Source organism: Panthera leo, chromosome F3 (genome assembly GCF_018350215.1).
Source record: "Panthera leo isolate Ple1 chromosome F3, P.leo_Ple1_pat1.1, whole genome shotgun sequence".
In the NCBI taxonomy this organism is placed as follows: Eukaryota; Metazoa; Chordata; class Mammalia; order Carnivora; family Felidae; genus Panthera; species Panthera leo.
Window position 1 is genome coordinate 8,436,579 of NC_056696.1, and position 14,125 is coordinate 8,450,703.

A 14,125-nucleotide genomic window follows, 5' to 3' on the forward strand; every position below is an offset into this window, starting at 1 on the left:
TCTATCGATATAACCACGTCTCCCTCCCCTAAGGAATGAGCACCAGAGAGGAAGAATTAGATTTTATTTTTGTTTATATTCCAGAACACTAGCTAACCTATGCTAATTACAGTGCTTAATAAATGCTAAGTCAGGAACTGAATTAGTGAGCAAGGGTGGGAAGACCTGGATTAGACCAGAAGCTTTGTGAAAGAAGAAACTATCCTTCAGGAGGACAACTTAAAAGCAAAAGGACTTAGCAATGAAAGAGCAGCCAAAGTTTATTTCCAAGTGTTCTAGTCTGAGAATGAAAGAGATCATGTAGCTGATATTCATTCCTTCCATAGATAAACATGGTAAAAATAATATAGCAGCGAAGTTCTTAATGTCCTGCCTTTACGAAAATTGCATTCTGCTGGGAAGACTCACAAAATCAAGTATTGAGATGTAATTTATGTAGTGAAAAGTGCTAAAAAAGAAAAAGGAGAAATGTTATTAAGGAAAGCTGATAAGGAATGAAGAGTTGCTTTTTTTTTTTTTAATTTTTTTCGTGTTTATTTTTGAGAGAGAGACAGAGCGTGAGTGGAGGAGGGGCAGAGAGAGAGGCAGACAGAATCTGAAGCAGGCTCCAGGTTCTGAGATATAAGCACAGAGTCCAACGCAGGGCTCGAACTCACAAACCACAAGATCATGACCTGAGTCAAAGTTGGACGCTTAACTGACTAGTCACGCAGGCACCCCAAAGAGTTTGTTCTTGACTGTGGATGGATTTAAGGTTCTAGGAAAACATTTACGTAGAAATCCAAGAAACATTCAGAATTACGTGGCTGGTACTAGACTGGAGATAGGGTTAAAGATGTGCGAGGTTTCTGCATGAGTAAGTAAAGCCATCTGAACTTATTTTAGGAATAGATATGAACAGAAAAGAGAACAGTCAGAGAAAGGAGAGAATGGTTGGGGGGGGTGGTTGTCAGAAGGGATATACACAATTGGGAAAAAGTAGAAGAAAACATGGAGGGGCTCAAGGACAGAGCTCAGAGGCACTCAATATTTGCTCAACGAGCAAAAAAACCAGCTTTTCCTTCTAATGGTAGCATTTCTAGGTTTGAATCTTCAAAATGCCAAAGGCCAAAGGCAAATGGAATGGGATGGAATGGGATGGAATGGAATGGGATGGAATGGGATGGAATGGGATGGAATGGGATGGAATGGGATGGAATGGGATGGAATGGGATGGAATGGGATGAGAAGAGAGGCTTGTAGACACAAAAGAAATGTTCACATCTAAAGGTCTGGTAATATATCATGTGATTGCTTTTTAACTTAAGGAAATTAACCAATATACCTATGTTCTAAGACAGACAATTTCTCTAGCATCAAGTTGTTTTAAACCCACATTGTGCAAACAGCTGGGATACAGCAATCCTTAGAAGATGTTTATTACATGAAGATTTGCCTTTAGTCACAGTTCCTAACACATTAACTAAAACATGCTCTCTAAAAGTGAAGTCACTTAAAAAAAAACAACTCATTAAGACGTTACCGTAGCAATGTCTGGATTGTAGTTATCGATCTGTTCAAAAGTATTTATATCTTTATTTCCAAGTGCTATTTGAAGAGCTATGGAATCATCAAAATACCTAGGTTGGTAAGATTAAGGAAAAATGCTTTCATTAACAACCAAATGAGTGTAACTACGATAGAAAAGTGTTTCCTATCGTTGCAGAAAATGCTCAGGTTTAGGGCTCCAGCAGATCCTTTCTACCTTCAGCATTCCTGAAACCACAGGTGTCGTTCACTAGTGTCTACTTGTCACTAGTAGATCACATATGCGACCCAGGGCTTTGAACCACACTGAGTGTCTGTAGCCCGGGTTAGGAGCAGGGCACACGGCGTGCACAGGTGCCCAGGATGGCCCTCCTAATAAATCGAGCTTGTTTGCCGAGAAATGCCACCCTTGCCATGGGTACCTTAAGTGACTGACTCGGTACATGTTTCTGTCAAGTCAACCCAAGTAATTAGCAAGTTATAAACAAAAAGCTGCTCTAAATTTTCACCAGCATGGTATTTAAAATTAACAAAAGATAGGCTTCACTATAAAAAAGAAAGCAGAAAACAATTTACAGGCTTTTTACTGAATGTTTCACTAAAAATATCTCCATAAAAATAAGAAAGAAATACAAAATTCTATTCTGGTTCAGAAAGGATACTGCCCAGCGTAGCTCAGTGTTTCAGGATCAATGTCGTCTTCATATGCATTCAGAGGGATGAGTTTCCTTTTGATGGGATCAAAAACTAGCTGATAAAGAAAGGTATTGTTGGCCCGAATAAATCCTTTGATGTAATCTTCTGGTACCGTTATATTCATCTTAAGATAGTGTCCAATTTTCTTGATGACCTAATAATGGATGTAAAAATATTTACTGGTTATCTACAAATACAGAATAGGGAATGTATCATCTCCAAGACCAACTGGTTCACATTACAGGAGGCTGAGGCGAGACAGAAAATCAACTAATTTTATCTACATTAAAAACCTCTACCAGAAAACACAATCATGTTGCAGTACTAAAAATTGTCTCTATGACAGTATCTTCTTTGATTTTTCTGTTAACCCAATGAATGAACAATTCAGTTACAACGTCAAGTTTATATTCCCATGTGTGATGTTAAGACACATTCCTCACCCTCAAAGTCCCTTTTATCTAAAAAAGCAAAACAACACACAAAACCTGAGAATTAAAAATGGAGTCATCATCGCATCACACTCACAGGTGAAGAGCCAGAGAGTGAGAATCAGTGGCCCGGGAGTCACAGGCTAGTTAGTGCCACGGCTCCAATCCCAGCTCTACTACCAACTCCTGATGAGAACTGCCCAAGGCGGGTGGCGGAAATTAGCTTAACATATACTTATTTTTTAAGGTAAAGCTATCTGGGAAATGACAGAGTGGTGATGGAGGACTCTCAGTTTTCCAGAGGATGCCCTGCACATGATATTGCATCAGATTGTATGAGGATGTAGATGTGAGAACTCAGCTGTCTCCTATCAAGCCATGTTAGAGATTTACATAAATGTGCAGTTCCTGTCATTTTCATGTTTTTAGAAGACACGGCTATTTTTCTTTAGAATATGCTATATATGTTGAGAGTGAGAGCAAGAGCAAGAATCCCAAAGAGGCTTTGCACTGTCAGCACAGAGCCCGATGTGGGGCTTGATCTTACAAACCATGAGATCATGACCTGAGCTGCAATTAAGAGTTGGACACTTAACTGGCTGAGCCTCCCAGGTGCCCCATGAATTTATTATTGTTAATTTTAAATTAATAAACATTTTAGTTTTGTTTGAATTTCATTCAGTAAATATCAATAGCTATAACCCATTAAACAAAAATTATTGCCATGAAGAGCTTTTAAGAGTGTAAGTGGTGGGGCGCCTGGGTGGCTCAATCAGTTGAGTGTCAGCTCTTGACTTTGGCTCAGGTCATGATCTCAGTTTGTGAGTTTGAGCTTCACATCGGGCTCTGTGCTGCTAGCACGCAAAGTCTTGGGGATTTTCTCTTTATGCCTCTCCCCTGCTTGTGTGCTCTGTTCTCTGTCAAAATAAATAAATAAACTTAAAAAAATTAAAAAAACAAACAAAAAAAAGAGCGTAAGTGGACCAGAAAGTTTGAGAACCACTTACAACAGACAATAGGACAGAAACTGAAAGATAATTTTAACATTAATTTTATCTAGAACACTTTACCCTTAAGTCACTTTATATAAGTCTTCATTTAAAAAATTTGTCAATTGCTTAAAACAGGTCCATCAGTTGCCAAAAACAAAATTCTAGTGTTTTAGTCATTTTTTCCTTTCAATGACATAACATGGGCTGTTGACAGGATAGAATATTTAAAATTCATATTCTGAGGGGTGTATCTATGATGGAAGAAATGGTTTGGAAACTGAATATGGCACTTGGTGAATCACTCCCACCTTTACAATATCCGGATTATTGGCTAGTCTGAGCACTTTGCAGGCCTTTGCTAACCCGATCCCACGCAGTGAGGAGAGGTAGTCACAGCCTGAAAGTATGCACATATACCGGAACTTCTCCTCGGTGAACACGTCCCCAAGCTGCCTGCACATTCCCAGCCGAGCCTGGTCAATTTCTAGTCCATTTCCAAACTGGTCCATTTTTAAAATCACCTTCAAAAGGAAGGGAAATTGTTAAATACCTAAGTACCTGTAAGGGTCATTTTAATGTTTCGTGATCTAACCCATTGTAATATTCCTAAGAATTCTTTCTTGTTATTTAGCATCACATTGAGAAGAGAGATAGGCCAGGTAATCACTGTGCAATTTGTAAATAAATTAAACTGAAACATACACTATGTCTAGATAGGGTCCTGCACCAGGACTCCCTTGCCCTGACTCTGGTAGAAAGAGTGTCTCTTACCCCCTACTGACATTCAGAGTTGTCATGGCGATCAAATAACAATCCATACAGAAATCCTTTCTCTTAGAGTAATACATGTTCATTGTAGAGAATTTGGAAAACAAGGAAATTCAGGAAGAAGGAAACCAAAGTTGCCTGACACCTCTCATTTGTCACTGTTACCCAACATTAACCCTTCAACAGATCCTTCTAGTCATCTATAAAATATGTAGATAATATGAATAACATTGGCAGTAACAAAAATGAGATCATCTTATAGTTTTGTATCTTAATCCTCCCTTACTATGTCATGATAAAATTTTCCATTAAACAGTTTTATACATAATTCTAGGTAACTGCAAAACATCCTGTTAGGTAAGTTATTTACCTCACCTAGTTGAAAAAAAATAAAGCATATAAATTATTACCAAAAATAAGAATAGCAAGTCTACACTCTACTGAAGAATTCGGATAAAACAAAACCTTTTAACCGTAAGAGCTTACTCTGAAAAAGTGTCCAGATTACACAAATGTCAAGCAGCAAAACCCTGCATTTTAAATAAAATAATTATTAACATTGTAAAGTAGATATTAACTGTAGGTATTAAATAAAGTGATGATTCCTGGAAAAGAAAAACTTTAGTGCCCTGATTTACACCATTGCCAACTGCACAGAAAACAGTATGTAGTAGTAAAGTACCTTTTTACAGCCAAAAGCGAGGAGATCAGAGTCCTCTGTGATTATGGCTTGTACAATACCAGCTTTGTTAAGATAGGCCAGCTGCGCGTCTGCTTCGTATGGAGCCACAAGACAATCTACTCCCTGGGACCGGGCAGCCTGCCAGAGAGGATCATGGTCAATCTCCAGGATGGCATCTGGAGAGCACTGAACAATTTCCTGTTTCACTACCAGCCTCGACATGCACATGCTGATAATTGTTTTCAGAAATCATTTCCTTTGAAGTGTTTCTACTTTTAGTCCTAGCAAATATTGAACTAATCATAGAGCCACAAAGAATTTAAAAAATTCTTTTTTAAAAAAATCACTTTGTAAATTTGGAGAAAATAGCTGTACATTCAGGGGGAGAAAAAAAAAAAATAGAAGCCAGAAAACTTTAATTATTTCAAGTTGTAGAAAGCTTGCATCTTCAGAATGGCTACGCTCCAAAAGCATATAAGACATTTGTTTGGAGCTCTGGATGTATTTTCCCTATGAAAATATATTTTCTTTTCACACTACAAAAGTCTACCTGACACTGTTTTGATAAAACTACAGAATTTAATCACTATATTTATTTTCCTATTTGTTTACCAAGCAGTTTGAACAGAGGCCTGAAGGAGGGTAAGTGAGGGCTGGGACTTTGGGCCACTGAAGTAGGTCTATGGTTGTAAGATGCTTTTAAGCAGAAGCTGATTGAGGAAGACTAGGGTCAGAGAGTTCCGGAGTCAGTGAGGCTGGTTCTACAGACCTGACGGCCTACAGAAGTGAAGTTTATACATGTTGAAGACTACAGGGCAGTGGGGTGAGACTGATGCTCCAGGAATTAACACTTCCGTCTCTACGGAACAAGGTGCCCATGGAGCTCATTAAGTCACTTATCTAAAAAGGGAGAGTGTCTCTTAGTCCTTAGGATTTCTCCCCCTGGAGACTGGTGGACTCTTCTCTGTCAAAAGATCCTGCTTCCTCTTCCTGAGACCTGCCACTTCCTTGAGGTTAGACTGAAAGTAATTTCCCTCCCTTCATTTTCTTGCTCTCCCATCAATATACAACTCATAACTAGCTTCGATGAAGTTGGCCATTTGTTCTCTTTGGCTTCATTTCCTATTGGGCTTACTTTAATGACTTTGTGGGCCATCACATGTGTGATATTGATAGAACGGGTAAAACATTCTCTGGCTTCTGAAACCTTCCCCTCACGAAGAAGCTGCTTTCCCTTAAGAAGATTGGCTTGTCGTCTTCTGCAAGGGGAAAAAAAAATATTAAGAGGCTGACTTCAAGAAATTCAAGAAATTTTCCTAGGGGAAAAAAAATAAACTTTGACTCATGGGACAGTGTGTACCAGGTGCTTGAGAACATTAATCTGGATCTTTTGGGCTTCGAGTCAAAAAGAACACAGGTGATTTATCATGTATGCACACACAAGCATATCCTCAGACTTTTTTACATCACGCTTTATGTCAAGGGAAAATGCAGTAATTAAGACACTTAAGAAAATACGAATCAAGGGTTTTATACCATCAAAACTTTTAAGTATAGGGGCGCCTGGGTGGTGCAGTTGGTTAAGTGTCCGACTTCAGCCAGGTCACGATCTCGCGGTCTGTGAGTTCGAGCCCCGCGTCAGGCTCTGGGCTGATGGCTCGGAGCCTGGAGCCTGTTTCCGATTCTGTGTCTCCCTCTCTCTCTGCCCCTCCCCTGTTCATGCTCTGTCTCTCTCTGCCCCCAAAATAAATAAAAAACGTTGAAAAAAAAAGAAAAAATTTATAAAAACTTTTAAGTATAAAGGGTGCACCTTTATGGAATATAAAGAACTTGAGAAATACTGTTTCTGAGCTTTTCTGTGGAATCTACTAGACAACAAATTTCAGAAAAACCAAAATAACATCTGCATAAAAACTGTCAATAATAATCAAGTATGTGGTAATTTGTAGAATACTAAATACAGGTTAAACAGGGAGACAGTGATAACACACGTTCTAACAATATGGAACCACTATTTTTAAATGGGAAGAAAGCATATGCAAAAGGAGAAAGAAATTTTAACCATTTTCAATAATCATATTGGTAGGGGTATCAGTATTTTATTCTGAATCTATTCTTGAGTATAATAAAATACGTGCATTTATTTTGGGATAGAACAAAGGAGTAATTATAAGATACTCCAACTTCGTCATCCCTTTACCCTTGAAAATAAGGATTCTAGGGGTGTCTGGGTGGCTCAGTTGGTTGGGCGGCCGACTTCGGCTCAGGTCATGATCTCACGGTCTGTGAGTTCGAGCCCCGCGTTGGGCTCTGTGCTGACAGCTCAGAGCCTGGAGCCTGTTTAGGATTCTGTGTCTCCCTCTCTCTGACCCTCCCCCGTTCATGCTCTGTCTCTTTCTGTCTCAAAAATAAATAAACGTTAAAAAAAAAAAAAAATTTTAAAGAAAAAAAAAGAAAATAAGGATTCTAGGTATGAAGAAAGGAGGTGAAGATACACTGCAGAAGAGGTAAAAACCCCGAGTCCTGAGTTTGACTTGGAAGAATCAGTCTGAACTTATGAGGTTTTTATCTTTAGGTAAATGTGTGCATACACATACAAATACCCTAGTTCCACAGACTGGGCTCCATGGAGGAAGAGACTTGTAGGAAAGGATTTTAAGCACCCCCTCTCACTGCTACAGTGGCACAGAAAAAGCTGATCTTACAAAGACAAAAAGAATATGCAGGACAGAGACAGGCAGCTGAGACATGTTTTTAGCCATTCTTGAGCTTAGCAAGAGAAAATTAGTAAGTATCTGCAATTAGAATTAAGACCCGGTGGGCGACACCCGGGTAGGATGTGGTTTGGACTAGTCTCTCAGCCGCTCTGGTTTAGGTCTGTCATTAATCCTTTCAGAACTAACCTAGAATGAACTAACTTTTATTGAGAGTATATTTGGTAAACTGTACATTATTTGTAATAGAAAGTGGGCTCACACAGTTTCAGTTATTCCTTTATAAACAGTCTTTATAAAGTTCTGGCTTTAAGAATCAGAACCCTCCAGCGTGAAACTGATTTGACTCTGTATGTGAATCAGAGCCCTCCAAGTACAGCTAGGTTCCAAAACCTAGGTCTGAAAAACTCTCTCTAACCTATCTAGGCCGAGAGAGAGCACAGCCAGGACAGCAGCACCCTAACAGATGGCTCCCTCAGCGAGGCTTACTTCTGTCTGGGTGTGATTCACACTAGCTCTGACAACTAAGCCCAGGGGTCTTTCCTATACAACACAAGGACTCTGGGACCTAGAAACACAGATGGGAGTGGGGGTGTGGGGGGGAGGGACAATGAGAGCAGATGAATATGGGGAGGATACCTGTTTTATTAAAATACAGAAGTTCTTTCTGAGGCCTGTTGTTAGAAACTTACTAGAATATGTGAAGTTAAACATGAATGATAAAATTTCTGGGTTAACTATTAAGGGAAGTAGAAGACATTACTTTTCAACTAGAAACAAGAGACAATAAAGGTAGAAAAAACAATCCAGAAGTCAAGCAAGGCAGGGGTTAACCTCCCCCCCCAAAAAAAGAGAGAGATGGACAAATATAAAATACATTAGTAATTAATGGTCAATGTGAAAAGAATAAACTCTCCATTTAAAAGATTTTCAGGGGCACTTAGGTGGCTTAGCCGGTTGAGTAGTCTGACTCATGGTTTCAGCTCAGGTCATGATGTCACAGTTTCAGGAGTTTGAGCCCTGCCATTTGGCTTTGTGCTGGCAGCGTGGAGCCTGCTTGGAATTCTCTCTCTCTGCCCCTTCCCTGCTCGTGCTCTGTCTCCCTCAAAATAGATAAATAAACTTAAAAAAAAATTTTTTTTTCAAAAAATGGCAAAAATTGACAGAATGGATAAAAAAACAAAAACAAAACATAGTAATGTGTTCTTTGTAAGAGACAAACCTTAAAACCAATGAAGTAGTAAGCTGTAGGTAAACAAATAAAAAAAGACAGTGGGAATATAGAAGGAAAAGTTATGGCTACGGTTATAATCGGACAGAAGACTTTAGAACAAAAAAGCAAAACTAGGGACTAAGAGTCACTAGTAAAACAGTTACCACAAGAATGTAACTAATTCTAAACTTGAATGCAACCAATAAAATAGCTTCAAAATAAAACAAAAATGATCAGAACTATAAGGTAATTGACAATTCCACTACCCCCACCCCCCCCCACGACCAAAACCAAACAAAACAGCAAAGATAGATTTGAGCACCATAATCAATAAGCTTGACTTACTGGACAGACAACCAATCTTCCTCTTAATAACTGAAAATACATATTCCTTTCTAGCACACATGAAACATTTCAAGAAATTTGTTGAAGTACTAGGCTATGAAGCAAGCCTCAATAAATTAAAATTCAAGAAAATTGGTATAGACTATAGCATCAGACCTTAACGCAATTAGAGTGAATAGAGAATCAGCTTACTCTCTTCTAGACTTTTCCACTTCCTTTTTAGAAGGTAAAGTACATCCATCAAATACAAGAATAGGCTTGATCCCATGAGAGAGTAACATATTTACAAATTTCATACAAAATCCTACATACCTATGAAAATAAAGAAAAAAAATTTTAGGTGCATTGCATATTATAAAGTAATACTCTTTAAAACCAGAGGAGATGGATTATGAACAGGGAAGTTTTTTTCTTTCTTTTCTTTTTTTAAAGCAAAATGTTTTCACAGGACATGGAAACTCTAATTTAGGCTTCAGGGTTCAAATCCTGCCTTGGATCCTAACGGGCTATGTGACAGCTGATGAGTTATTGACATTCTCATCTACAGATTAAAAGGCTTTCACATCCCTTCCAGTTCTGATATTTTGTGGTTCCAAATCTTGCCTTTTTTCCATTTTTTTTTTTTTTGCTTTGAAAAATTTCAAATCTACTGAAAAGTTGAAAGAATAGTACAATAAATACCTGATCCCTTCAACCATACCATTATCACACCCAAGAAATTTAACAGCAACAAAATATCATCTCACATACAGTCTGTACTAAACTTTGTCCAACTGTCTCAACAGCTCTTATAACCAGCGTGTTCTGGTGAAGATTTAACAACCAGTTTGGCGAGAGGAGGCGCCTGTTCCGTAGCATCTGTCCATTTCCCGGACATGAATGTATTACAACGGTGGATAAACTACCAATGCGGGGTCACGGAATGCTGAACTGGGAGAAGACGGTGGTGCGCTGTGAACTTGGATGAGCTGGCTGCAGCACAGCATTGCTACATCCCACCCTGCAACGGTCCAGGATCCAAACAAGGATCAGGTATTGCATTTAGTGCTCTATTCTGGCAAAGCAATTAACTGGACAAAAAGAGCTACATCACAACTTCCCTCATTTATGAACAAAAGGATATTTAATATAAGTCTCAGTCTTAACTGGCAAAGGGTTAACACAAGGTGCAGACTTACTTATCAGTAGGTTCACCTTTGGCTAGTTTTTCAGCACAAGCAATAGCTCCTTTGTGAAGCCAGCAATATGTATCCACAGCTACTACCTGTCCTTTATACTTCCTCACGTGGATTGGTTCAGAAGCTTCTTTGATAAATTGCAGTAATCCTTGTATCCCCATTGTGCCAAGTTAACTGCATGATACGAGGGGAGAAAGAGAAAACAGCAATATTCAAAGCAAAACATATTTATCCAAAAGGTTTAGAAAAATAAGAAGAGATCAGAAATTGATATAGCGACTGTTATTGCTTATTTGAGAATCACCTCTTTAATACTCAATTGGGCTCCTCCCTGCCAACAATTTCCATAATCTAGAATACTTTCGCTAATCGCTAACACTAACTCTAATGTCACTTGATAGTTCCTTAACATTTATTCTTTCCAAAGTGCTTTCTCACTTGGAATCATCATGTATGTTTCAAGCTGTTAACACACTACTAGGCATACAGAAAGTGCTAAAAGAGCATGAGTCTCTCTCTCTCTCTCTCTCCAAAAAGGCATTGCTAAAAGCCACAAAACCGTGCATGCTAAGGCATCACAGCGCCTCTACACAAGCATGTTAAGAGCCAGCATGCACATCAGCGTAGGAGTGGAAACTCCAAACAGAAGGAAAGTAGACATTTCAACTGAGAAAATAAACAGAATTACAGAAGTAAATTGGTACATTTTTAGGACTTAAATTCGCTGCCATCAGAATGTCTTATTCCAAGCAACCAACATTCTGTTAATAAGCAGCAATGGTGCCCAGCGACAACTCCATCAGACTCTCTGAAAGTTACTCCAAAGAAATGTGAAAGTGTGCTCGCTGTGCAAAATACTGATTTCAGACGAATGCTTCTTTCACTTCCTACCCCGTCCCGCCCAGAAAGAAGCCCCTAAGTCCCTTCTATACAGAAATTCTGGACAAGGAGGGGGATTATTTGCACCCACCCCTACCCAGTCAAAAATCCACGTATGCCTTTTGACTCCCCCCAAACTTAAAGCCTCACCAATAACATAAAGTCAGTTAACATATATTTCACATGTTACATGTGTTACATACTGTATTCTTATAGTAAGCTAGAGAGACGAAAATGTTAAGAAAACCATAAGCCACACTTACAGTACTGCCGAGGGACTGTGGGGCAAGCTGAGGGCTAAGTACAGGCTATTAGCACCCGCCCCACCCCCGCCAGGTGGAATGTGTGTGATATTCCTCAGACCTCCTGGCTACCCAAGAACAAAGGAAAGGGGTGTAAGTGCTTGCCATGGTGATGTGGGAAACTAAGGCAAATGAAAAGTTAAATTCCCTTACTGCTTACAGACCATTGACAAGTCCTTGAAACAGTAAAGGAGCTCAGCTGCCTTGATGATGACAAAAGGTAATCTTTCTTAGGGGCAAAAGGTAATCTTAGCTTAACATTATCCCAACCTGGAGGACACTGTCAGTTTACTTTAGCATAAAAATTCCTTGGGAAATGTCCTTCATCTCAACTCCCCCAAGATATATGCTGGCAATCATACTCCAAGCTTATGACCTCCCCTGACGTGCATCTGAAGGGTCCCAGGTTTTACTAATCCCAGGTATTACTGCAGTAATTAATGGCATTTTCCTAACAGCAGCTCAAGGTCCTGGTAACCTTGCTTCCAAAATTCCTTAGAGACCTACCCTATCCTTAACCCTCTCCCAACCTGAGGGGATATAATCAGTTACCCCCAAAGTTACCCCAGTGCAGCTCTTCCTGCCCATGGGTCCTGTCCCTGTGCTTCAATAAAATCATCTTTTTGTACCAAAGACTTCTTCAAGAATTCTTTCTTGGCCATCAGCTCTGGACCACCACACCATCACCCAGGAACTTCACCAGTACTGTACTGTATCGAAAAAAATCTGTTTGTCGTGGACCCTCACAGTACAATCCCCTGTTGTTTAAGGGTCAGCCGGCCTACCCACCCCCCCACTCCCACTCCTCATGATAAAAATTGACAGCAATGAGGCTGAACAGCTGCTTGGTGTTTCCTAACATCAACCTCTCCCACCAAACTACGTTTGGAAGGAAAGGAAGAAAGCACAGGGTGGCAAGTCAGCCTCACCTTGATGCTGTATCAAAACTCGGATGCTCTAGTTCAGCAGCGCATTCACCAGCTGCGGAGCCAGGTGGGGGGATTCCGACGTTTAAATCCAGGTAATCTGGCTGCAGGTGCTCCTCAAGCCGCAGTTTGAGAAAAACAATCAGCCTCCCACCTCTCAGACAATGCCTCTAAAAAGAGTTTTCTTCCACTTTGAGGAAAACTGACGTAACACACATTCTGTGAAGCTGATGTCTCTTCTAAGCTGGGTAAATACGCTCGCATAAACGTTTCCTCTGGAGCGTGGTGGGAATGGCCGGGGGCCGCTGCGCAGGCATCATCTCAGGGCGCCCGCCAGCGGCACGCCAGCTACAACACCGGCGACCTCGCCGCCCCACTCCTGTTCACAGGCTGTGCACAAGCGGCCCGCAAGCCCATTCCAGAGAACACGCTTCCTTTCGCCTGCACGACATCAAGAAGACAGTTCACTTTCCACATTTAAACGCCGGGGGAGACTGCTAGGTCGGCGGCAGCCCTGCAGGAGTCCCGCACGCAGGAGCCTGCGCTCGCGGACCCTCCCTGCCCTCCCGAAGGGCAGCCCCGGGCCGGCCTGCACCGCGATATGCACTCGGGACTCTGCGGCCGGGCCGGGAAGACCTCGCCGGACCCATCCCCCCGTGCTGGAAGACAGGAGTCCCGAGAGGACGCCACCCAGGGCCCACGCGTAGCCCGCTCCGCTCCCTCTCCGGGCAGGGCTCTCCCCGTCCGCCCCAAGGGAGCCGTGAAGGGGCTCCGAAACCCACCCCCGACGCGCCCAACTCACCCTGGGCCAGCTCGCCCGAGGCAGGCGGCTCGGAACACAGAGGGCCTGGTGGCAGCCGGGCACCAAAGACTTTTCAATTTGCGCGGGAGAGCCCGAGGCCCCGCCCCAGCGGAAGTGACGCCAGAACGCCCCTCCGCGGCGCCGCTTCTCTTGGCCTCCACTTCCGGGACGTGAGCCTCGCTCCTCGTGGAAGCGACGGCGGCCCCGACCCTGAGACCCTGAGACCCTGAGACCCTGCGACCCTGCGACTCCGCGACCCCGGCCGCCGCCTCCCGCCTGCATACTGTGCTGCCTTGCGATGGCGCGGGTGGAGCTGGTGCAGCTGACCCACGGGAAACAGTCCCCGGAAGTTGGTAATTTTCACTCGCCGGCGCTGCTGGGAGTTGTAGTTCTCTGCTGATTGCGGCCTTCAGGTCGGGTCTGCTAAGGTTTAAAGAGCGCCATCGCGTGTTTGTGTGGAGTTTTTTAAGCCTGAAAAAGATCCTGCTGCAAATTAGTCTCCCTTAATTTCTGTGGTGTGCTGTAAATCCCGAGGCTCTTCAGAGACAGATGCGCGGTGGGCTCCAGGGAAACAAGATGCCTCTTGGGTTATATTTTTTGGACCCTTCCTGTAGACTTTGGGGGAGGGGGGGAGGGGGAGAGAGAGAGCGGTTAGTAATCAATGTCACTA

At 41.8% G+C, this 14,125-nt stretch overlaps 1 protein-coding gene across 1 annotated transcript in view; it reads right to left on the bottom strand.

Annotated features, from left to right (window-relative positions):
* The window catches only part of EXO1 (exonuclease 1), a 38,140-nt gene extending 24,598 nt beyond the window's left edge, over positions 1-13,542 (bottom strand). The window contains exons 1-9 of the mRNA XM_042925216.1: positions 13,456-13,542; positions 12,657-13,094; positions 10,547-10,720; positions 9,561-9,680; positions 6,232-6,355; positions 5,097-5,234; positions 3,955-4,167; positions 2,190-2,377; positions 1,523-1,619 (exon numbers count right to left, since the gene is read on the bottom strand). Coding sequence (XP_042781150.1) covers positions 1,523-1,619; positions 2,190-2,377; positions 3,955-4,167; positions 5,097-5,234; positions 6,232-6,355; positions 9,561-9,680; positions 10,547-10,707 — 1,041 coding nt within the window. The 5' untranslated portion in view covers positions 10,708-10,720; positions 12,657-13,094; positions 13,456-13,542. The remainder of the gene's footprint in view (positions 1-1,522; positions 1,620-2,189; positions 2,378-3,954; positions 4,168-5,096; positions 5,235-6,231; positions 6,356-9,560; positions 9,681-10,546; positions 10,721-12,656; positions 13,095-13,455) is intronic.
* Positions 13,543-14,125: the final 583 nt, after the last annotated feature.